We start from the raw sequence: 24,950 nt of genomic DNA, 5'->3' as shown, positions 1-24,950 counted from the left end.
TTTTAATCATGACTTGCTAAAAATGTAGAAGTATGTTAATAATGTATAGAGGTTTCTCTTTACTAGAACTGCTAATTAAGTTATAGCAAGTGCTAAAGCTAAAATTCTACTTGTACTCTCTACGAAAACGTAGTTAATTAGGGCCGGCCTAGACAAGGCAAGACGGACCTGGGCATGTGTTTTCCGAGTGTACCGAAAACTTATTTGGCCCTTTATTGTAAGTTTTTAACATTAAAACCTTAAAACTAATACTATGATTTTGTTATGTTTATATTTATAGCTAGCTATAACTTTAATCGTTCTTTAAAAAAATATAGTTTATATAAGACAATCTGTAGTGGGGTGCTTCCCACCCCCATAGCGCCAGGATCACCACCCCCGGGGCGCTATGGGCGCCATGGAGGTGGGGGCGCTCCCCATAAAGTGACGGGTGGGGGGAGGGTTGGTTTTTATTGGTGGGTATTTTAAATATTTTTTTTATAAATCTACATATGCTAACAAAGTAAAATGTCTAGGGCACGTGGCAGCTGGAGAATGACTCTCAGCTACGAATTCCCGCTCATTTGAAATGGGTCATCTCTCTCAAAACAGGTTTGGTCCATATTCTTAAAATGGATCTTATTTAATACGTTTCTTCCTTTTGCTTGTGTTAGGGATTTATACCAAATCTATTAATCTTCCAACGTTGATTGATTATCTGCATCGATCTACCTTTTACGACATCGATCTGGTATGCTTTCATATCCGGATTCACTGAATCGTGTATAATCTTGTAGGTTTCGATATGTTAAGAGTTTATAATTTTTGTTTGATTGTTCACCATCCTATCTAGGGCTTACAGCTAAGAAAACCTAAAATCTAACAACATTGTTAGTTATTATAGCGTGCATCTGCAAAACGAAGAGTTGATGATTGTTGAGGGATTTCTTACTCTAAATGAGTAATCCGGGTTACTACTACTTATTGTTTATTAATAGACACTAAATTAATCATGTTAGCAGATCCTAGATGGGGATATCATTGATTATATACACATCTCTCACCCATTTCTCAAAACCATAAACTCCAGGTTCATAATTGTATTGGTTCCATTTATAGACAGCTATCCAAGACTAACGACCATCTGGTAACTAAGAAGATGACTGTTTTCACTTTCAGGGTTGGTTAGCCCTAATGCACGTTGGATGGTCGTCCATGAAATGCTAGACGGTTGTCCAGTTTCCAGGGCTCAGTTCATAGTTGATAACAGATGCATATGACATGCATTTTTATTTCAAACATTCGTTTTGACTTTGCAAATTATGTGGGATTAGAATCCCCCATTATGTACGTACACCACCCTTTTTATATTCATCTAGTAACCCAGTTAATTTTATCTTATTAATAATCGTACATTGGTTGTTTGTTGTCGGTGCGTTATTCATGATTGTATTGGTTTCATTAAAATATATACACACGGTTATTCTTTTAGTTTACATATATATAAGTAATGATGATTTTTAACATTAAAAAGAAATACATGTCACATATCAAAAAAACTTTATCTTAAGCCAGCTACCCTATGTAACATATAAAAAACACACATAAAAAAGTCGGCGTTTTAAAAAAACGCGCTAGTTAATCCATTTTATTTTATTAAGTTACGTGAAACTCATGGGATTAACTTTATATATACATTAAGTTATATAAGTTATATTAATATTACTACCCATTATAACATTCAAATTGATTGGTACGTAGTAAGTACTTGAACTATGATCGGGGTTGTATATATGAAAACAATAGTTAAAATTCTTACTGTACGTTTGAAGATGAAATAATGTGACATGAAATCATGAATGAACACTTATAAGTTAGTTTTATTTTATTAATCTCTACTTGATCTGTTTCCTGTCGGTATGTTTCAAAATTATTGTTTTTATTCCATATTATTTGTTTTACAAATATGTAATAATGATTTAAAACTTTCAAAAAGACATATCTGTATGGTATCAATTTAAGTACTTATCATAAGCTATTTCACCTTTTTAAGTCATGTGAAACTCATAGCCAGTAACTTCAAGTACACATTTAGGAATATTACTACCCACTGATCGATCGAGTGGTAGTAACATGATCGATTCTTCACTTCCTTATGGCTAAAGTAGTAATGTTTCAAGATTCTCTAACAAGTACCAGCTGGAAGATAACACATGAACACTTTGGTATATGTATATATACGTATCATCATTGTAGCAATACCATATATAGCCAAGCACTTGCTTATAAAGAACCTGGCCAGATCCATGTATAATCACCTTGTTTTTGTAAGATATTTATTCCATAAGAAGATATAAATAGAGTTTTATGTATTAACAATTTAAAAACAAAAGAATGATTTAACAATTTTGAAAAGAACTGAAATACTTGTAACATATCACACAACTTTATTATTATATATGTTAAGCCACTATTCATGTGAAACTCGTGGAAGTAACTTTATATATACAATACGTTAGGGATTGAATAACATTCCAATTGCTTGGCTGTAATTGATATTCTTACCTTCATTTGAAGACAAGGTTAAAGTAATAAACTTTAACAGACCTGAGCACATGTCTCATGTATGTGTGACAGTGTGTATATATATCATATATAATTAAGTGAGCACTTGCTTATGATCCTACATTCACCAATCCTAAACTCTTAACTAATCCAAAAATGCATCACGGTGATGATAAAATTAACGAATATGTTTGAAGAGGTATGTACCCGCCTCAGCACCGAGCGAGGCGGGTCAACCCACAAGACATAGACAAAAGGCTTGAAATCAAGACATTATGAAGGCGCAAAGCCAAAACATATGCTCAGGCATCACATATGCTCAGGCACCACATATGCTCCAAGCATCACATATGCCCACGCATCACATATGCTCACGCATCACATATGCTCACGCGTATCACATGCTCGCGCGTATCACATCTACGCGTGGCGCATCCGCGCGTGGCGCATATCACATGCTCACGCATATCACATCTGCGCGTGGCGCATCCGCGCGTGGAGCATATTACATGCTTGTACATATCATATATGCGCATGAAACATCTGCGCATGAGAATAAAGAGAAGACATCGCGCATCCTCAGGATGGGCACATATCACACGTACACATAATCAACCTCGTCCTTATCCAAATCAGGATAAGGACAACCTTGATTGTGCACGTCAGACAACCTTCCAGAAGGTATCTTTTTAAGGAATAAGAATATGCTGATGTTGACAGCTGCCAATGAAAGGTGGACAACTCAGCAAAACCCATGTGCTACCACGTGATTGCACATGGGTCAGGTACAATACCTGGGTCAGAGGATAATCAATAAAAAAGCACCAGGTGTCCCAAGGACACGTGGCGCAAAGCAATTGGAGGAGGCCAAAAAGGCCCTAATTGGGTCTGAGCCCAATCATTGAAAACCCTAGCACTATAAATACCACATCAACTCCACCAGGAGAGGTATGCCCTATTACACTGTATTAGCCATATCAAGCAATACACACTAAATTCCTTACTCTCATATTATTATCTTCTCCTACAAACTCTTATTCTCACACCGGAGGGTTACCCCAAAGAGGACCCCTCTGTCCCTTTCTGAGGGGTAAGTTTACGGTGTTGTTCGTTTTGTAGGTGGGAAGAATCCAGATCCAGAGAATCATCGGTGAAATTGCATAGTCACACCCGAGGAAAATAGATCTGCTACCAGTGAGTCGATCCACGTTTCTTCAATGTTGATTCGATTATCCATCCCAAAACCAATGCCCCTCTCAATTCCCCTCAGTCATCAACCAAACGAATCCCCCTAGTTCAAGGAATGGTGAGCAAGACAGATTACGAAAAATACTATGTTCCGAAGGTTGTCTCCGTTGGCCCATACCATCATACGAACGATAAACTCCAGCCGGTCCAGAATCTCAAGCCTTGGTTCGCGGAGAAGTTCTTTAAAGGCAAACGTGACACCCTTAAAAGTTTGTATACAAAGCTTCTCGAACCAGGAATGGTGGTTTTTTTAAGAAGCTTTTATGAAGAAAAATCGATGAAAGATATTATTGATACGGAATTCACTTACATGATGTTGCTAGATGCTTGTTCTATTTTGTGTTACACTCAATTCATTTATTTCAGGGACCCTGAAGATGATATCTCAAAGTTCAAAAGCAACCAGATTGTCCTAGCTCATCAAGACTTGTTCCTGTTGGAGAACCAAATTCCTTTCGAAGTTGTAACTCAGGTGGCGCAGGTGACGGATATCGATCTTGAACGTCGCTTTAAAATATTCCTCTATGAAAGCAGTATTGTAACACCACTGAGGTCAAAAACAAAGTCAACATCAGTACCTTTTAACTTTTCGCCAACATCTAAAACCAATTACCATCTTCTCCATGTTCTTCATTTTTCTTTTACCGATAAAAACGATACTACCATGATAAATGAGTCCCCTTCTCATAAACGAGACACATACAATTATCGCAATGTTAGCGAGCTTGTGGATGTGGGGATTCATTTCATGCCAAGTTCCAGAATGTCTTTGGCTCGCGTTGAGTTCTCTAAAGGCTTGTTGAGGTTTTTGGCTCATGTAAAACTTCCTAGGATAACCGTGAACGACTCCACCAAGTATATGTTGTTAAACATGATAACCTATGAAACATGTTTATGCAAAATTAAGGATGCGTGGGTTACCTCGTACGTGTGTTTTCTTGATTCTCTAATTGATCGCCCTGAGGACGTTAAGATTCTTAGAAAATCTTGGGTGCTTGAAACCTCTTTAGGAAGCGATGAAGAAGTAGCGAAATTGTTCAACGAAATAGGCACCGATCTAGTTCCATATTGTAATGCATATTTAGGAACCAGGGACGAAATACAAAGGCATTATGACAATTGGCGTAACACGCTTTTCTCTCAACTGAAGAATGAATATTTCAACAGCCCATGGGCAATGTTTGCAGTTCTTGGAGCTTTGATAGCTCTTTTTCTTGGTTGTGTTCAAACTTACTACACTCGTTGGAGTCCCAAAGGCGAATGCGACGATCTCTGCACCTTTTTGAAGATCTATAATCACATATAAGAGTCCACGAGTCTATGGTACTTATTGTGTCTTTTGGTGTGTTTTGTTTGATTTGAGTGTTGCAAATCCTTTTATATGCTTGGTTATTCTTAAATAACTGCACCCATGATGCTACTATGAAAAAAAGAAGAGTGCCTGAAATATATAGGTACGTGTGTTTAGCTATGATTGGTAATAATAAACATATGTTATTATTCTATATTTGAGAGTGTTTTAATTAAGCTACTGTTGGTGAAAGTGTAAACGTATGTTATTACTTTATAGAAAGTTCTCTTTACTAAAACTGCTAGCATATAATGCACTTGTGTAATTCTATTCGACAACTACTAGTTTATACCCGTACCACTACGGGTTTGCGAAATTAATAGCAATCAAAAGTAACAAAGATGTTCCCCAAATTAAAGTTACAAATTGATTGAACATTAACAAACATAAAAAAAAGTCGATTACTTCAGATTTAAAATACAGTCGTGAATAACTCTTCAAATCGCTTAGGCTTTTGCGAACGCCTCCTCGCCCTTAACTATGGTCTCAATTGATTTTAAGAACCTGGATCCTCCTATCAACTTTGACCTCATTCATGAAATATGTCTTTGTGCTAATGGGCTTTACTTTAATTTCTATTATTGTAATTTTGGTGTTGGAAGCTGTTTAGGCTTTCAATCATTTGGTATCGAACGTTTTACGGTTTTTTTATTGATGGCAAACGTTTGTGTTCAGTGTAGTATGGTTATACACCTAGGATTTCTTTTTCGTGGTCTTTTACATACTCACGATGCGTATGTCGTTTGTTTACATTTTGGTGTGCAATCTTCTCTATTTTGTTGAAATTGTTTAAGGTTTTAGTTGATCTACGGCTTCCTTATGTTATATAGTGTGTCACTTTGACTATGTGTATTGCAAATAATTTAGAAAGGGGCCGCAATGAAAATAGGTTTTGAATTTTTAGGACACAATTCATATATTGAATAGTTGTATCTAGGAGAATTCACTTTGAAGCGTCTGTTCTCTAGATATATGCATCTTGATATTTTATTTCGCAAATGAATCAATTTAAAAAAGTCTGGAATCTATCAATATATAGGTAATGTTACACCAATACCCAACCAAAGGGCCATATCAATACCAATCAAAAATACGGTTGTCGTTACCGGATGACGAAATGGATTTTGGAAACGCCTTTAAAAGAATAATAGTACTCAGCCCTTTTGGTTGGCCCTTGTTGCTAAAAAATATGATTACCAGAAGTGTCCTAAGTCATAGTTGTAAATTGAACAGCCAGTGGAATTGTAAAAAAACGAGAAGCCTGCAACTGGCCCAACAGAAAATGGGATAGTGGGTTGAAAAACAATCAATAAGTCTTGGGTTTCAATGGGGAATTACAAGAGAAGCAAATGGGCTGGGCTATCTTATTAAGAAATCGTAGCCTGCGAATAAAAGGAAACAGCAGGTCACAAAGGGGATTTGGCGGACGGTTTTGGATGGGCACGAGAGATGACATGAAGGCTCTCATTATCTTTTTTTTTTTTAAATAGTTTAACCAACAACACAGTTATTGTTTAATTCATTTGATATAAAACTGAGTGGTTGGAAAATATGATCTGAGCCCCTTTACCCGCTAAGACAATGATGCCAAAAAAGCACAATTTTCCCTACAACGCTCCCTTTGGCAATTGCGTAATCGCGTATGGCGCCTTTTGTAGTTGACGTGTATAAGTTAGTCTGGTGCACTTGTTCTTACTATGTCTAACATCCCACTCACATTCACTTTGGATTTTGGATTTTTAGAGAATTTGTAATATTATTGTTTCCATTTTTGTGAAAAAAAAGTTATTCAAATTTCTAAGTAATACTCACATAGAAGGGGATTGTAGTTGCATCTTTTATAAAGACCGACACTGCCCCGTCACTGGAGGTCGGTAGAAATTCTTGAATCGGAAATACATCTTGAATCAGTGTTTCAGATCCACCCTCGTTTTTCTAGATTTGATTAATCATTTTTTTGGCGAAGGGGAGGGGGCGGTGATGATAAGCAGCTGGAGGTGATTGGTTATTTTCCGGTGGAGGCATTTTCCGGTGAGATGAAGATGAACGATGAAGATGAAAAAAAAAAAGAAAAAGGGTACAATAGTCATTTAATTAGTTGATATTGATGAAATAGGGACATATGTAATATGTGTGGTTTAGAGAGGGAAAATATGTAATTGATGTTTACGAGTTGGGTAAATATGTAATAAACAAACTTAAGAAGTGGATATATGTAAATATCCCATTAACTTAAGTACAACATTTGGAGCCCTAAAGGCGAATGTGACGATCTGCGCAAGTTGTTGAAGAAGAACCATCACTTATAAGAGTCTGCGAGTTTATCGTTCTTATTGTGTCTTTGGTGTGTTTTGATGTGTTGTGTTTGATTTAAGTGTTTCAAGTCCAATTAATTATGCTTGATTTTTTTTGGAAACAAGATTATAAACAAGGACAAGGCTTTAGGATGATTTTAGACAATGATCAATGGTAGTTGCCATTCTCTTTAACCCTTCTCCACTGCCCATTCACATCATCTATCTAACCGTTGTTCTCATCCTATGCATAAGGCTTTTAATATGTGGGACCCTCATCTCCTTTCACAAAACATCAAGGGCGCCTTCTTTGTTATACTCTTAACTAAGGGCCTCCTTCACTTTCTTCAACTAACTTCCGTAGTTGATGTGTATAAGTTAGCCTGATGCACTTGTTCTTATTATGTCTAACATCCCACTCAAATCCAGTTTGGATTTTGGATTTTTAGGGAATTTGTAATATTATTGTTTCCGTTTTTGTGAAAAAAAAGGTTATTCAATTTTCAAAGTAATACTCACATAGAAGGAGATTGTAGTTGCACTTTTAATAAATACCGACACTTCCTAGTCACCGGAGGTCGTTTGAAATTCTTGAATCGGAAATACATCTTGAATAAGTGTTTCAGATCCACCCTTATTTTTCTAGATTTAATTAATCGTTTTTTTTTGCGAAGGGGGGGGGGGGGGGGTGATAAGCAGCTTGAGGTGATTGGCTATTTTCCGGTGGAGGTATTTTCCGGCTAGATGAAGATGAAAGATGAAGATGAAATAAAATAGAAAAAGTGTACAATAGCTATTTAATTAGTTAATTTTAATGAAATGGGGAGATATGTAATATGGGTGGCTTAAAGAGGAGAAATATGTAATTGATGTTTACGAATTGGGTAAACATGTAATAAACGAACTTAAGAAGTGGATATATGTAAATGCCCCATTAACTTAAGTACAACATTTGGAGCCCTGACGGCGAATGTGACGATCTGCGCAAGTTGTTGAATAAGAACCATCACTTATAAGAGTTTGCGAGTTTATCGTTCTTATTGTGTCTTTGGTGTGTTTTGATGTGTTGTGTTTGACTTGAGTGTTTCAAGTCCAATTAATTATGCTTGATTTTTGTTGGAATCGAGATTACAAACAAGGACAAGGCTTTAGGATGATTTAGACAATGATCAATGGTAGTTGCCATTCTCTTTAACATTCTCCACTGCCCAATGACACATCATCTGCGTAACCCTTCTTCTCATCCTATGCATAAGTCTTCTAATATGTGGGACCCTCATCTCCTCTCACAAAACATCAAGGGCGCCTTCTTTATTATACCCTTAACTAAGGGACTCATTCACTTTCTTCAACTACCTTCCATAGTTGAGGTGTATAAGTTAGCCTGGTGCACTTATTCTTACTATGTCTAACATCTCACTCAAATCCATTTTGGATTTTTCGGGAATTTTTAATATTATTGTTTCCATTTTTGTGAAAAAAAAGGTTATTCAAGTTTCAAAGTAATACCCACATAAAAGGAGATTGTAGTTGCCCCTTTTATAAAACCGACACTGTCCCGTCACCGGAGGTCGGTAGAAATTATTGAATCGGAAATACCTCTTGAATCAGTGTTTCAGATCCACCCTCGTTTTTCTAGATTTGATTAATCGTTTTTTTGGCGAAGGGGTGGGGGCGGTGATAAGCAGCTTGAGGTGATTTGGTATTTTATGGTGGAGGTATTTTCCGGCGAGATGAAGATGAACGATGAAGATGAAAAAAAAAAAGAAAGAAAACGGGTACAATAGCCATTTAATTAGTTAATTTTAATGAAATGGGGAGATATATAATGCGTGTGGTTTAGAGAGGGGAAATATATTATTGATGTTTACGAGTTGGGTAAGTATGTAATAAACGAATTTAAGAAGTGGATATATGTAAATGCCCCATTAAATTAAATACAACATTTGAAACCCTGAAGGCGAATGTGACGATCTGCGCAAGTTGTTGAAGAAGAACCATCACTTATAAGAGTCTGCGAGTTTATCATTCTTATTGTGTCTTTGGTGTGTTTTGATGTGTTGTGTTTGATTTGAGTGTTCAAGTCCAATTAATTGTGCTTGATTTTTGTTGGAATCGAGATTATAAACAAGGACAAGGCTTTAGGATGCTTTTAGACTATGATCAATGGTAGTTGTCATTCTCTTTAACTCTTCTCCACTGCCCATTGACACATCATCTTCCTAACCCTTCTTCTCATCCTTTGCATAAGGCTTCTAATATGTGGGATCCTCATCTCCTCTCACAAAACATCAAGGGCGCCTTCTTTATTATACTCTTAACTAAGGGCCTCCTTCACTAATACAAAAAAGGGTCTATATTTAATTTGACATCCGTCATTTCAGATGACGATCTCCGACTAATCATCACCAACCTTTCTCTATCCTAGAAGCCATTTCACTCCTATCTAATTTCCCGTTTAATTTTTTTTTCGTATAATCACCTAATCTAAACCCTTCTAACTGTCAGTTTGTTTTTGTAAGATATATATTCCATAAGAAGATATAAATACAGTTTTATTTATTAACAGTTTAAAAATAAAATAATGATTTAATAATTTAAAAAGAAGTAAAATACTTATACTTGTAACATATCAGACAACTTTTTTATTATATGTTAAGCCACTATTCATGTGAAACTCGTGGAATTAACTTTATATATACAATACGTTAGGGATTGAATAACATTCCAATTGCTTGGTTGTAATTGTTATTCTTACCTTCATTTGAAGACAATGCTAAAGTAGTAAAGTTTCAGATTCTCTAGTAAGTAACTTTAACAGACACCTGAGCACATGTATCATGTATGTGCGACACTGTGTATATATACCATAAGTGAACACTTGCTTAAATTATAATCCTATATTCACCAATCCTAAACTCTTAATCCAAAAATGCCTCAGAGTGATGATGAAATTAACGAATATGTTGATTCGATTATCCATGCCAAAGCCAATGCCACTCTCAATTCCCCTCAGTCATCAACCAAACGAATCCCCAAAGTTCGAGGAGTGGTGACTGGTGAGTAAGGCAGACGACTACGAGAAATACTATGTTCCGAAGGTTGTCTCCATTGGCCCATACCATCATGGGATGGAGAAACTCCAGCCGGTGCAGAATCTCAAGCCTCTTATTGCAGAGAAGATCTTTAAAGGGGAACGTGAGACCCTTAAAAGTTTGTATAAAAAGCTTCTTGAACCGGAAATGGTGGAGGATTTAAGAAGCTATTACGAAGAAGACTCGACAACCAGTTTTAGTGATAAGGAATTCGCTAACATGATGGTGCTGTATTCTTGTTTTATTTTGTATGATTTTAAGGGCCATGAAGATATCCCAGAGATCAATAGCAACCAGATTGTCCTAGCTCATCAAGACTTGTTCCTGTTGGAAAACCAAATTCACTTCAAGCCAAGCGACAGGCTGTATTTGTGTAGCGTTTGGTTCTCTAAAGGTTGGTTGAGGTTTTCAGCGAATGTAAAACTTCCTCAGATAACCGTGGACGACTCCACCAAACATATGTTGTTAAACATGATAACCTATGAAACGTGCTTGGGTTCAATTGGCAATGCATGGGTTACCTCGTACGTATGTTTTCTTGATTCTTTGATTGATAACCCCCAAGACGTTAAGATTCTTAGAAAATCTTGGGTGCTTGACACCTCTTGCAGCGATGAAGAAGTAGCGAAATTGTTCAACGAAATAGGCACCAATCTAGTTCCAAATTATGATGCATATTTAAGAACCAGGCTTGAGATACAAAAACATTATGAAAGTTGGAGTAACACAGCTTTTTCCCAACTCAAGAATGAATATTTCAAGAGCCCATGGGCAATTTTTGTACTTCTGGGAGCTTTGCTAGGTCTTTTACTTACTGCTGTTCAAACTTATTCAGCTCTCACAGGCGAATGCGATAATCTCTGTAAGTCTTTGAAGAAAAACCATCACTTATAAGTCTATCGTTCTCTTATTGGATCTTTTGGTGTGTTTTGATGTGTGGTTTTTGATTTCTATTGTATCTTTTGGTGTGTTTTGATGTGTTGTGTTTGATTTGAGTGTTGCAAGTCCAATTAATTATGCTTGGTTTTTTCTTAAATAATTGTGCAATCATGATGCTATGAAAAAAAATGCATGGTGTGTTTAGCTATGATTGGTAAAATAATAAAAGTATATTATTATTCTATGATAATGTTTTAATTAAGCTACTGCTGGCGAATTTGTGAAAGTTTGTTATTATTTTCTAGATATTTCTCTTACTAAAACTGCTAACATATAATCCACTTGTGTAATTCTATTCCGACAACTACTAGTTTATACCCGTACCACTACGGGTTTGCGAAATTAATAGCAATCAAACGTAACAAAGATGTTCACCAAATCAAAGTTACAAATTGATTGAACATTAACAAACGTAAAAAAAAAATTTGATTACTTCAGATTTTATAATCCAATCGTGAACAACTCTTCAAATCGCTTAGGCTTTTGCGAATGCCTCCTCGCCCTTAATTGTTGTCTCAATTGATTTTAAGAACTTGGATCCTCCTATCAACATTGACCTCATACATATAATATGTCTTTGTGCTAATGGGCTTTACTTTAATTAGTGTGTGTTTTTACACACTTTGACTATGTGTATTGCAAATAATTTAGAAAGGGGCCGAGACGAAAATAGGTTTTGAATCTTAAGGACAATTCATATATTGAATATTTGTATCTAGGGAGAATTCATTTTAAAGCGAGTGTTCCTTAGATACATGTGTCATGATATTTTATTTCACCATTGAATCAATTTAAAAAAGACCTAAAGTTAGGGATTTAACAATAGGTAATGTTGCATTAATACCCAACCAAAGGGCCACAGCAGTACCAATCAAAAATACGGTTGTCATTAATGGATGACGAAATGGATTTTGGAAACGCCTTAAGTATTACTCAACCCTTTTGGTTGGCCCTTGTTGCTCAAAAATAAGATTACCAGAAGTGTCCGTCATAGTTGTAAATTGAACAGCCAGTGGAATTGGAAAAAAAAACGGGAAGCCTACAAATGGCCCAACAGAAAATGGGATAGTGGGTTGAAAAACAATCAACGAGTCTTGGGTTTTAAAGGGGAATTAAAAGAGAAGCAAATAGGCTGGGCTTTCTTAATAAGAAATCGTAGCCTGCTAATAAAGGGAAACAGCAGGTCACGAAGGGGATTTGGCGTACGGTTTTGGATGGGAACGAGCGATGGCGTGGAGGCTCTCACTATATTTCTTCAAAAAAATATGCGTAATAGTTTAACCAACAACAGAATTATTATTTAATTCATTTGATACTGAGTGGTTGGAAAATATGTTAACTGAACATCTCCAATTCTACATGAATCAATATTCAAGCTCTCCAAATCTTTTAAAACTACTTGCATGCAAAATAAATATATATTAGGTGTATATACATATGCATGTATTCGTATATGTGTATCTATGCATATATGTACGTACGTACGTACGTGTGTACTTATGTTCATATGTGTAGATGAATGTATATGCGTGTGTGTATATGTATATGTATGTGTGTGTAACAATCCCAGGTGCTAATATTTTGCCTTTCAAGTGTGCAAAATAGCATCTGATAGTCACTTATGCATCGTATCATGATTCTTATCAACTTCCTTTGGAGACAACTAAAGCAAAAACTTTTCCAGATTCTCTAGCATGTACCTAGCACATACAAGAACACATGTACATATGTGATCTTGTACCAATACCATAACCAAGCATTTGCTTATGATCCCATTATCACCAATATCCTAAATCCTGAAATCCAAAAATGCCAGTGGAATAGAAAATCCTAAACCCTGAAATCACGGTGAGTTATGACAATCATATTAACTTGATTATCAATGCCAAATCTAATCCATATTAACTTGATTCATCACAAAACGTACGAATCCCCAAAGTTGAAGCAACATTGAAAAAGCCAGGCGACTGACTACGAGGAATACTATGTTCTGAAGGCTGTCTCCATTGGTCCATACCATTTTGGCAAGCAGACCCTTGAGTCGGTCCAGAATCTCAATCCTTATTTCACGAATAAGCTCCTTGAAGGCAAACCGGAGACCCTAAAGACTTTGTACAATAAGTTTGGTGAAATGGTGCAAGATCTAAGAAGCTATTATGAAAAAGACTTCACAACCATGTTTAGTGATATGGAATTCACTAACATGATGTTGCTGGATGGTTGTTTTATTGTATACTACATTAGTTTCATTAATTGTTGGGAAAATTTTCAAGAGCTCAAATACAACCAGTTTTCCTTGGTTTATAAGGATTTTCTTTTGTTGGAAAACCAAATTCCTTTTATTTTATGCAGCAAATGGTGACATACGAAAATGAGCTATTGATCTTAAATGTTCAACTGTTCGTCAATTGTAGTATATTGTTTTATGGGAGGCCAGAAAGATTAAAATACGAAAAAATAAGCCCTCGGCTAGTTTGTTTAATTACACTAAAATATAAGTATCGGTTTAATGAAAACAACTACTTTTTATACATTTTAAAACATTTTCAAGATTAACATTGCCTTTGTACAGGGTTCCCCCTATAGAGAAATAAAAGCGCTAGCCACGTCTCTCTTGCCTTGGTTTTATACCGCTCATAGCAAAGAACAACTCAAAAGTGCGGCATCTCTCTCCCTGCCTTTCTCATACTCATCTCAGTTAACATGTTTTCGAAAATATATATATATAAAAAGAATAGTTATAATTCTTACTTTTTTATTTAAGACAAATTAATGTGACACAAATGAACACAAATACGTGACTTCCACTCACTTTTTCTAGGATCAAAACATACTGTTTTTCTAAGTCACCTAGATACCAAGTTAATTTTATTAATCTTTATTTGATTTGTTTCTGTCGGTGTGTTTTCAAGATTGTTTTTATTCCATATTATTTACTTTACAAACATGTAATGATGATTTAAAACTTTAAAAAAGAAATAGTACTTGTATGGTATCAAATAAAGTACTTGTCATAAGCTAATTTAGATTTTTTAAGTCATGTGAAACTCATGGGAGTAACTTTAAGTACACATTTAGGAATATTACTACCCTGAGTGGTAGTAACTTATGCTTCGTACTCGCACCATAGCTTCTTTATTCGTAACTTCATTATGGCTAAAGTAATATAGTACTTTCAAGATTCTCTAACGAGTACCGGCTGGAAGACACATGAACACTTTTGTGTATGTGTGTATGCATACCATCTTTGTAACAATACCATAACCAAACACTTGCATAATCATCTTATCTAAACTCTGAAATCCAAAAATGGCGTCGGTGCAAGACCAAAACCAAGGCAACATTGAGGCCACTAGTGACTTGATTTTTCACTCGATTTCTGACTCAGCCAGGGATACCCCTGGCACTGTCACTTTCCAACCGCCATCACCTGTACGAATCCCTAGAGTTCCTAAAACGGTGAGAGAGTCAGACGACTACACGAAATACTATGTTCCGAAGGTTGTCTCCATTGGCCCCTATCATTTTGGGAAGCCAGAACTCGATCCGGTAGAGAAACTCAAGCCTCATTTCACAATGAAGCTCCTAGGTCGTCCGGAAGACCTAAGAAGTTTGTGCAATAAGCTTGCTGAACCCGGAATGGTGCAAGAACTAAGAAACTTTTATGAAGAAAACTCGACAACAGAGTTTAGCGATATGGACTTCGCTAAGATGATGTTGCTAGATGCGTGTTTTATTTATTATTACACTATATTCATTTATGATGGCAATCCTGAACGTTGTCTAGAGTTAAAAACAAGCCAGATTGTCTCTATTAGTAAAGATTTGCTCTTGTTGGAAAATCAAATTCCATACAAAGTTCTAACGGAGGTGGAGCAGTGTATTCACCTAAATTTTCAACTTCGGAATTATTCGTTCTTCTACGATAGCAGTTTTGTGACACCTTGGTTGATCGAAAGAAATTGTTTAATTGAATTACTCTGTAAACCAAAATATCGTGAGGATAAGGAGTATGCTCCCGGTGATCATCTTCTCCATGTTCTTCATCGTAGTCTTACCGAAAAATCAAGGCTCCCCGGAACTATTCACTTTTTGGGAAAGGCAGCAACTTTAATTATCGTAATGTTAGCGAGCTTGTGGATGTAGGGATTGATTTCGAACAAAGTGAAGACATGTTTTTGTCTAGCGATGAGTTCTCTAAAGGCTGGTTGGGGTTTTCGGCGAAGGTAACACTTCCTCATATAACCGTGAATGATTCAACTAGACATGTGTTGCTAAACATGATAGCCTATGAAACGTGTGTGTGCCCAGCTGAAGATGCATGGGTTACACCATATGTATGTCTTCTTGATTCTCTGATTGATCACGCTGATGACGTTAAGATTCTTAGAAAAGCGTGGGTGCTTGAAACCTCGTTAGGCAGCGATGAAGAAGTTGCGAAATTGTTCAATGAAATAGCCAAGGATTTAGTTCCAATTAATAATGCATATACGGAAACCAAGCACAAGATACAAAAGCATTATGAAAGTTGGAGTAACACACTTTTCTCTCAACTGAAGAATGAATATTTCAAGAGCCCATGGGCAATTTTTGTACTTCTTGGAGCTTTGTTAGGTCTTTTATTTACTGCTATTCAAACTTATTCAGGTCTCACAGGCGAATGCGATAATCTCTGCAAGTTTTTGAAGAAGAACCATCACTTATAAGAGGCTGCAAGTCTATTGTTCTTATTGTAATCTTTGGTGTGTTTTGATGTGTGATGTTTGATTTTTATTGTATCTTTTGGTGTGTTTTGATGTGTTGTGTTTGATTTGAGTGTTGCAACTTGCAAGCCCAATTAATTATTGCGTGGTTTTTTCTTAAATAATTGTAATTATGATGCTACTATGACAAAAAAAAGTATGGTGTGTTTAGCTATGATTGGTAAAATAATAAAAGTATGTTATTATTCTATGATATGTTTTAACAAAGCTACTGTTGTTGAAATTGTATAAGTATGCTATTGTTTTCTAGATATTTCTCTTCACAATAGAACTGCTAACATATAATGCACTTCTGTAAGTAAACATATTATTTGCTTTTGTCTAACCAACTTTTATTATGAAAATAAACAAATAAATAAGGAAATAAAACAATTAATGTGACCCGATGGGTATTGGCAAAGATAACTTATTTTTGTTCTCTCCTAGATCAAGAGTCCTCAAATAATAAAGATCACAAATAATCTTTTGCGACAAATTTGCGAGCAGTATTATGGTCGCCAAAATGTTCGTCGGTACTCTGTACAAGATTAAATCCTCAAGTTTTTAAATATCCAAATATTTACGAGCTAGAAAATACAGAAACATTGAACAATATCAGCAAATATATTTGATAAGAACCGGTGCCAGTATTACCAATGCTAATCCGTCACAACCCGCACTAATCCCCAAAGTTGAAGGATTAGTGAAAAAGATAAGTGACTACGAGGAATACGATGTTCCGAAGGCTGTCTCCATCGGTCCCTATCATTTTGACTAGCCGCACCAAAAGTCGCTTCAAAATCTTAAGCCTGAGTTCAAAAAAAAAACAAAGAAGCTCCTTAAAGGCAACAAGGAGTCCCTGACAAGTTTGTACAATAATCTCGGTGAAAAAGACTCCACATCCAGGTTTAGTGATATGGAATTCACTAACTTGATGGTTGTTTTATTGTGTATTGCATTGCATCCATCTATTGCGCGACTTTTGAACATTGGCGAGAGTCCTATGAATTTGTCTTGGTTTTCAAGATTTGTTATTGTTGGAAAACCAAATTCCTTTCAAAGTTCTATGAGAGGTGAAGAAGACAACGTTGTGAAAATCAAAAAAGCTAGGCGAATAGCTAAAGCCAATACTTAAATGAATTCTGAAGAGGTAAGGTCCCAAACCCACATGAAGAGAAAAGAAGTTTTTTGCCGGAGGGCCCACGCCCTTCGAGGAACATCAAAACTTAACAAATATAAAGAACACAACGTTGGCAAAGGTCCCACCTTGCGCCAGATTGACATTCTAGAAAGATTGATTTCAAAGATCATCCTACGTAAGGCACAAAAAAGAGAGTATCTTAGTAAAAGAGACTTTCAGCCAATAGAATGACGACAACATATCATCAATAGTACTACATAGTACCATTGTCACCTTAAGTCGGCCGCTTTATTCACCATCATTGAGCACGTGCAAGCTCGCTGATTGGTGGATATCCTAACGACATAGCTGACCAATTCCTTCTCTCTCCTCTTTCGGCTATAAATACCACTTCACAACCAACGGTAAGAGGATCCCAACCACGTGCATTGATCCTTTATAGTATCTGACTTTCATATATTCTTCAGTTACCCGATGATTCTCACGCCGGATGGTGGTTACGAGAAGAACCCCCCCCCCCTCTCATTCTCGTAACGAGCTCACGGTGCGTTTTTTGCAGGTTACAAATCAACCGAAAGACATACCACCCCCGTGGGAAAGACCAAATTTAACTTTAGGACATGTTATATAGGCCAATGGTTGATATAGTGTTTCTTCATTATCGTCATCCGATGGTTGATCTATGCATATATCTGCAACTCAGCCATATCCTTCATCGTAGACTTTGTTGGAACATTAAATCTTATTTTCCCATGAGTGATTCAGTTGTTGCAAACAGCATCGACTTCAATTTTCGCAAAGCTAGCAAGCTTGTGGATGTAGGGATCAATTTCAAGCGTAGTGACACCATGTCATTTACTCGCATTGGGTTCTTTAAAGATTGTTGGGGGTTTTCTGCAAATGTAGCACTCCTTGGATATGCGTGCATGATTCAACCAAGTTTGTGTTGTTAAACTTGTTGACGTGTGAGGCACTCGTCCAGGTACTTGATTACTGATTCATGGGTTACGTCATATGTAAAACTTCTTGATTCTCTAATTGATGACGCTGAGGACGTTAAGGTTCTTAGAAAAGCTTGGGCGCGGTTCTTCAAAACATGCAAGGGAGCGTAAAAAAGTTGCGGAATTATTTAATAAAATAGCCACTAATCTAGTTGCAAGTTGCTTAAGATACAAAGGCATTATGGAAGTTGTAGCCTACGCCATTTTCACCCAACTAGAATATTTCAAGAGCCCGTGGGCAATTTTTGTACTTGGAGCTTTGATAGCTCTTTTTCTTAGCGTTGCTCAAACTTACTTTACTCGTTGGAGTCCCAAAGGCGAGTGTGACAATTTGTGCTCGTTTTTGAAGAAGAACCGTCACTTATAAGAGGCGACGAGTCGATGGTTCTTATTGTAGATCTAATTTCGGTGTGTAGTGTTTTCTCAAGTAAGAATGTAAGATAATAATTGTCTGAGTGCATTGTGGCCACGACGAGTCGATGGTTCTTATTATACATTTGTTTGATATTTCTTTTGAAAGAACTCATACCCTTGCCATACGTGTTGTTTTAATCTAATTAAATAGAGTTTATCAGACGGTACTTGTGTTTTCGTTGATCTTGTTTCAGACGGTACTTGAGTAAACATTCTTGGTTTCGGATGATAAGAGATTCTGTATTTGTGACGTGACTCAACTTTCATATTCGTTATTGCCATACTTTAAAATATGTTGTCCATATATAGCAAAAGCAATAGCAGTAATTGTAACTGTAATTGTTTTTTCCAATTAAAACTCCAAACATTTATAATAAACACATTACATCTTTATGCATATCTCATGAGTGCTTTCTGTTATGTTCCTTATTATATATAAGTCTCCTTTTGCTGAACGATTAATCTTAATGGTTCACGTGCCAAAGGGCTCAATTGTTAAACTCAGAAAGAAAAGGGTTAAAGAACAAAAGTTTGTGATCAAGATAATCAATATGCGGAATAAATAATCATATAGTTGTAGAGATAAACTGATAAGAGTATAGAATATATTTTATTAATAGGAGCTTTATGTAAAGATTTTAAATGTCGTATATGTTTTTAAAAATAATATTTAAGAGTGCATTGAAACTTGACGAGTTTCGGTCCGCTGCAACTCTTGAAATATATCTCATATATGTTTGAAAATTGAATAATATGAATGGAAATTTATCATATTATTAATATTAAATTTTTTATGTCACTTGTTTGATTTATTAGAATTTACATTAATATTAAATTCTTCATATGGTGAAAAACTCTTGAGTAAAGTTCTTTATGAATTTGATTAGTTTTAATTAGACTTTATATCTCTAATTAAATTTCTAATTAAGAGAGTTTCTTCACCATCCATAACTCTTATACATAATAGGCTATGTGTCTCATTTTTATAATGCTAGAAAAAATACAAGCAAAAAACTTCAAGGAAAAATGCATGCATGCATGAAGAGTTATTAGTGAAAAAGAAAGCTTTGAAGAATCATATGTTGGAAACCAATAGAGATGAGTTTCTATACTTGATTCCTCAACCATTTATTCTATTTTTCTACAAGTTTTAACACTATTTACCTGATGTAACATCGAGCGCGTGGACATCTCCGGCAGTACAAACTGCTTCGGCTGTTGTACCCTGGGAGACAGACACGTTGTCTTATGTAGAGGCGTGAAATCTGTTTTAAGTGAATTGTGTTGAACACGTGTCTCAGCCTCAACCGTCAACATTTGTTTGTTCATTCTTGCAGCCAAAGAGACTACTAGAAGCCGTTGTTGTGGTAAAAATTGAAAATTTTATTTTTAAGTTCGTGTTAGTGAGATTACAAGAAGACGTTGCTGAATAACAAGTTTAAAGACTTTATCATATGAAGTTTTTGAGTTTAATCATGTAACATATTTGTTATGTTTTTCATTATTTACTTTATTTTGTATTACGGTATTTGTACTACTTATTTTCTCATGTTAATAACGAGAGTATCGTTATTATTTGTAATGTTAAAATTATGTGCCTACGTTTTTTTTTTGTTAATGTTAAAATTATGTAAATGACTATCTACAACTTTAAAAAGGACAAAAATACAATTGGTCAAAAAAATCTTTAATCATGTGATACAACTTTGTTTGTCATAACTCATAATAGCTAATCCACTTTTTATGTCTTGTGAAACTCATGGAGTACTTTATATACATTACGTTAGGTAACATTCCAGATTAATTGATTGTAACTTATGCCCTACCATTATTCCTATCTTCATTTGTTAACAAAACTTAAGTTTCAAGATTTTCTAAATCAAACGTCATTATAAGTAAATAAAAAAACACATCGATATATATCCTTGTACCAATACCATAACTTTCACTAGCTTATGATCCCATAACTACCAACACTAAACCTCAAAATCAAAAAATGTCTGTTCAAGACATAACCCAGCGCAGCATCGAGATCACCAAAGAGATCAACTCAAAGACGAACGATGGGTTATCGAATCGATTATCAGTGCCAATGCCGCTCCCCCATCGCTATCAACCTCACGTATCCATAGAGTACCACAAATGGTGACAGAGACAGGCGACTACGAGAAATACTATGTTCCAAAGGTTGTGTCCATTGGTCCACACCATTTTGGGAACAAGAAACTCGAGTTCGTCGAGAAACTCAAGCCTGTTTTCGCAATGAAGCTCTTTTTAAACAACAAGGAAACCCTAAGAAGTTTGTACAAAAGTCTTGGTGATCCAACAATGGTGCAAGAATTAAGAAACTTCTATGAAGAAAACACTACAACCAAGTTTTGCAATAAGGTTTTTACTAAGATAATGTTGTTGGATTGTTGTTTTATCTTGTATTATATTAAATATATTTTTGGAGAGAAACCTGAAGATTCTGGAGGGCTAAGTAGCCACCAGATTGTCTTTGTTCATCAAGATTTGTTCTTGTTAGAAAACCAAATTCCTTTCAAAGTTCTAACGGAAGCGATGAAGTTGATAGAATTCAACTGGTTGAAAAAGATTAAGCCCTTCATCTATGAGAATATTTTGGCATCGATTAAACCGAAGAGAAGGTGGTTAGAAGCAATACTTTATATCCAAAATGATCGAAGAAACCGTCGAGAGGAGCGAGAAATGGAGTTGATTTGCGACAAAGAACCGAATCATCTTCTCCATCTTCTTCATCGTACTCTCACAAAAAATGTTATTCCCGTGAAGAATTCGCATCTAAAAGACAACCACAGGTGCACTTTTCGCAATGTTAACGAGCTTATGGATGTAGGGATTCGTTTCAAGCCGAGTGACACTATGTCTTTGGCTCATGTTAAGTTCATTAACGGCAGGTTGTGGTTTTCAGCGGCTGTAGAACTCCCTCCGATAATTGTTGATGATTCCACCAAGCCTATGTTGAAAAACTTGATAGCCTATGAAATGTGCTCACGTGACGCGTGTAATGCATGGGTTACATCATATATATGTCTTCTTGATTCTCTGATTGATCAGCCTGAGGACGTTAAGGCTCTTTAAAAAGTTGGGGTGCTTGAAAACTCGCTAGGGAGCGATAAAGAAGTTGCGAAATTGTTCAATGAGATAGGTACGGATTTAGTACCAAATAACTTAGCATATTTGGAAGCTAAGAACATGATACAAAGGCTTTTTGAAAGTTGGAGTAACACACTTATCTCCCAATTCAAGCATGAATATGTGAAGAGCCCATGGACATTTTTCGCACTTCTTGGAGCTTTGATAGCTCTTCTTTTCGGTGGTGTTCAAGCTTACTTCACTGTTTGGAGTCCCAAAGGCGAGTGTGATAAACTTTGCAAGTATTTAAAGAACAACCATCACTTGTAAGAGGCGAGCAAGTCGATGATTCTTATTATAGTTTTTGGTGTGTTTGTGTTTGATTTGAGTGTTGCAATTCCTATTAGTGCTTTGTTTTTCTTAAATAAGATCATATTTGTTTGAGTGCAACCATGAAGTAACTATCTTAAATAAAGTCTTTTTTTTTTCTTTTTTAAACGTCTTATTAGACTATCACAGTACCACTTAACTACAACATTTTTTTCCTAAATTAACTCAATACGCAAAAGTATCTGTAATTAGGTCAACTACTCAAATGGTTTTACAAAGCTATGATATTACTTTAATGTTAAAAAAAATAAAAATTAATTATGCAACAAAAATGAGGATTTTATTACCTATAATATGTGTATGACAGTGGTATTTAATTTTATATAAAAAACATTTTAAAAGAAAACTTTGATATATATATAACTATGGAAAAAATGAATACTGTGTTATTAGATATATATAAGCTTATATATGAAAAGAAAAGAAAAGAAAATTATTATTGTGGCTTCATGTTGTTCTGAGAATGAAAAGAAAAAAATTCCTGAAATAAGTATTTATGAAAATATTTTTCAGGTTTTAGGTTTTATTTGCAAGAAATTCTCAAAATATGTATTATAAACTAGTCGTTACGAGTTGTTTATAATTACACACGAGTAGTTTGTAGAACCAGTTAAAAATTGCCACGTGTTCTTAAACTAACCGTAACGAGCAGGTTCACTAATCATTTACTCGTCACGACTAAATAAGTTTAATGCCTTATAATCAACACCCACGAGTAATTTATAAGTCCTTTAGTCGCGAAGACTAGTTTACCTGGTTTACATTCCCTACACAAGTAGTTTATTAGTAGTTATAACTCGTCGTGACTAGTTTAACCTTACAATCTACTCGTCGCGACTAAAGAACTTATGAACTACTCGTGAGCGTTGATTACGAGGCATAAAACTTATTTAGTCGTGACGAGTAAATGGTTAGTAATATGCTCGTTACGGTTAGTTTAAAGACACGCGTCAAGTTTTAATTGGTTATACAAACTACTCGTCACGACTATATTATAATACCTATTTTGGGAATTTCTTGCAAATGGCACCTAAAACCTAAAAACGTTTTTATAAACTCTTATTTTAGAAATTTTTCCCCAGTTACTTAACATGGACTTAATTATTTATTTAAAAGAAATACTTATATTTTGGTCAGTTTATTGAACAGCCAATGGAAAGAAACGAGAAGCCTACAAAACACAAATGGCCCAACAGAAAATGAGTGTGTTGAAATTTGAAAACAATCAATAAACTCTTGGGTTTGAAAGAGGAATCGAACCATAGTAAACTGGACTGAGATTCTGAGACCGTGTTTGTGTAAAACCGTACACTCACTGAAGGTTGAATAAATTATTTTAATTTGGATACCTTTTATATGATAATTATATGACTAGATTAATACTAAACGACATTTTTATTCAGTGTAACAAGTACAACTACTGTTCAAATATTCATCAACGATCTGATTACTCAAATTGTACTTCGAATACTTTATTGTGTAATAAGTTTTATTTTATCAAAATTATATGCATACCTCTCGCCTAACCAAGCTTTCAGGTAAACACTTTGAGCAATAGTATACTTAGCAAAAATTGTTGATATTTTTGCTACATATTTTTTGGTATATGTAGGCTATGAAGTGTTAACTCAATACTTAGTTCAAATGATGTGCAACTTAATAATACACAGGGCTCGGCGAGCCTAAATGAGCTTCCTTAGAAGTCTCAAGCTCGGGCTCGATAACTAAACGAACTTTATTTGAGACTTGGGATCGGCTCGTTTCGAGGTTTAATTTATCGATTCGATTTCGAGTAGCTCACGAACAACTTGACTCCTTTGCAACCCTAAGTTTAATGTAATCATCTTGCCTCATGTGTTCCTCTAACAAAATGGTAAGATTATTTAAATGGCCTCGCTATTAAGAATACAAAATTTTGATACATAATCTATTGAAACACTAAACAAGTATAACTAAAATAATCACCACTACCATTAGACGATCTTTCAACTGATAATAGAGAATTGTCACTTTCGCTTCATAAATGATATAATACTCCTCTTTTTCATCCACTTGATCAAATTAGGACGATACGATGATTCTTATTCTTAAAATAGATATGAACTAGTACCCATACACGTGGCACAAATGTGTGGTTGGTAGGGTGTATGGCCCCTGCAATGGTTAAGCCACATGCACAAATAGACCTTTACGTTTAGGTGATGTCCATTAAGATTATGGTATTTGATATGGAAGAGTTGCATCATGTTCGATTGTTCTCCACTTACAACTTTTCAATCTTCAAAGGTTCTACTCACTCATTTTATTAAAATACTTAAGTTTTTTTTCTTCAAAAGGCATCTGTCGTAGCAGCAGTGGCTCTTTTGAATGATCATACGATGTACGTATGTATGTATGTTTCCGGTTGGAATGGGTCTTTGAACAAAAATAAACACATGTCAGTTTAGAAAGAGGTATTAAAATGACTAAATCATCAAGTTAAAGTGTACCAAAAGTCATTAACTCATCACTAGAAGCTCTATGGGTTAGGGAAATACTAGTGACTAATTTTTGTTATGGATTAGAATGGGTTTGTTTGTGGGTTAGAATGGATTAAAACAAGCTTCATCCAATTTTATTATAAATAAAACCCACGAAACCGAGAAATCGAAACCGAAACTGAAATCATTGAAACCGAACAGATACCTAAACCGAC

At 35.5% G+C, this 24,950-nt stretch overlaps 1 protein-coding gene and 2 pseudogenes across 1 annotated transcript; all 3 read left to right on the top strand.

Moving 5' to 3' along the window:
• The first annotated feature begins 3,768 nt into the window (after positions 1 to 3,768).
• LOC143580588 (UPF0481 protein At3g47200-like) lies at positions 3,769 to 5,415 on the top strand. Its single transcript, XM_077063567.1, has one exon. It carries the CDS (start codon positions 3,848 to 3,850, stop codon positions 5,096 to 5,098), a length of 1,251 nt encoding a protein of 416 aa, XP_076919682.1. The 5' UTR covers positions 3,769 to 3,847; the 3' UTR covers positions 5,099 to 5,415.
• Positions 5,416 to 14,744: 9,329 nt separating this feature from the next.
• Positions 14,745 to 16,200, top strand: LOC143580587 (UPF0481 protein At3g47200-like; annotated as a pseudogene).
• Positions 16,201 to 20,502: 4,302 nt separating this feature from the next.
• Positions 20,503 to 22,195, top strand: LOC143580586 (UPF0481 protein At3g47200-like; annotated as a pseudogene).
• Positions 22,196 to 24,950: the final 2,755 nt, after the last annotated feature.

The sequence above is a fragment of the Bidens hawaiensis genome, unplaced genomic scaffold (genome assembly GCF_021521415.1).
Source record: "Bidens hawaiensis isolate Kalapana, Puna unplaced genomic scaffold, B.hawaiensis_p1.1 tig00030531_1, whole genome shotgun sequence".
NCBI lineage: Eukaryota > Viridiplantae > Streptophyta > Magnoliopsida > Asterales > Asteraceae > Bidens > Bidens hawaiensis.
Note: the sequence above shows the minus strand (reverse complement) of the source record. Positions and strands in the feature narration are given on the sequence as shown.

Excerpts from the sequence above, each read along its gene's own strand:
- LOC143580588 (XM_077063567.1), top strand. The coding sequence starts at position 3,848 with ATGGTGAGCAAGACAGATTACGAAAAATACTATGTTCCGAAGGTTGTC.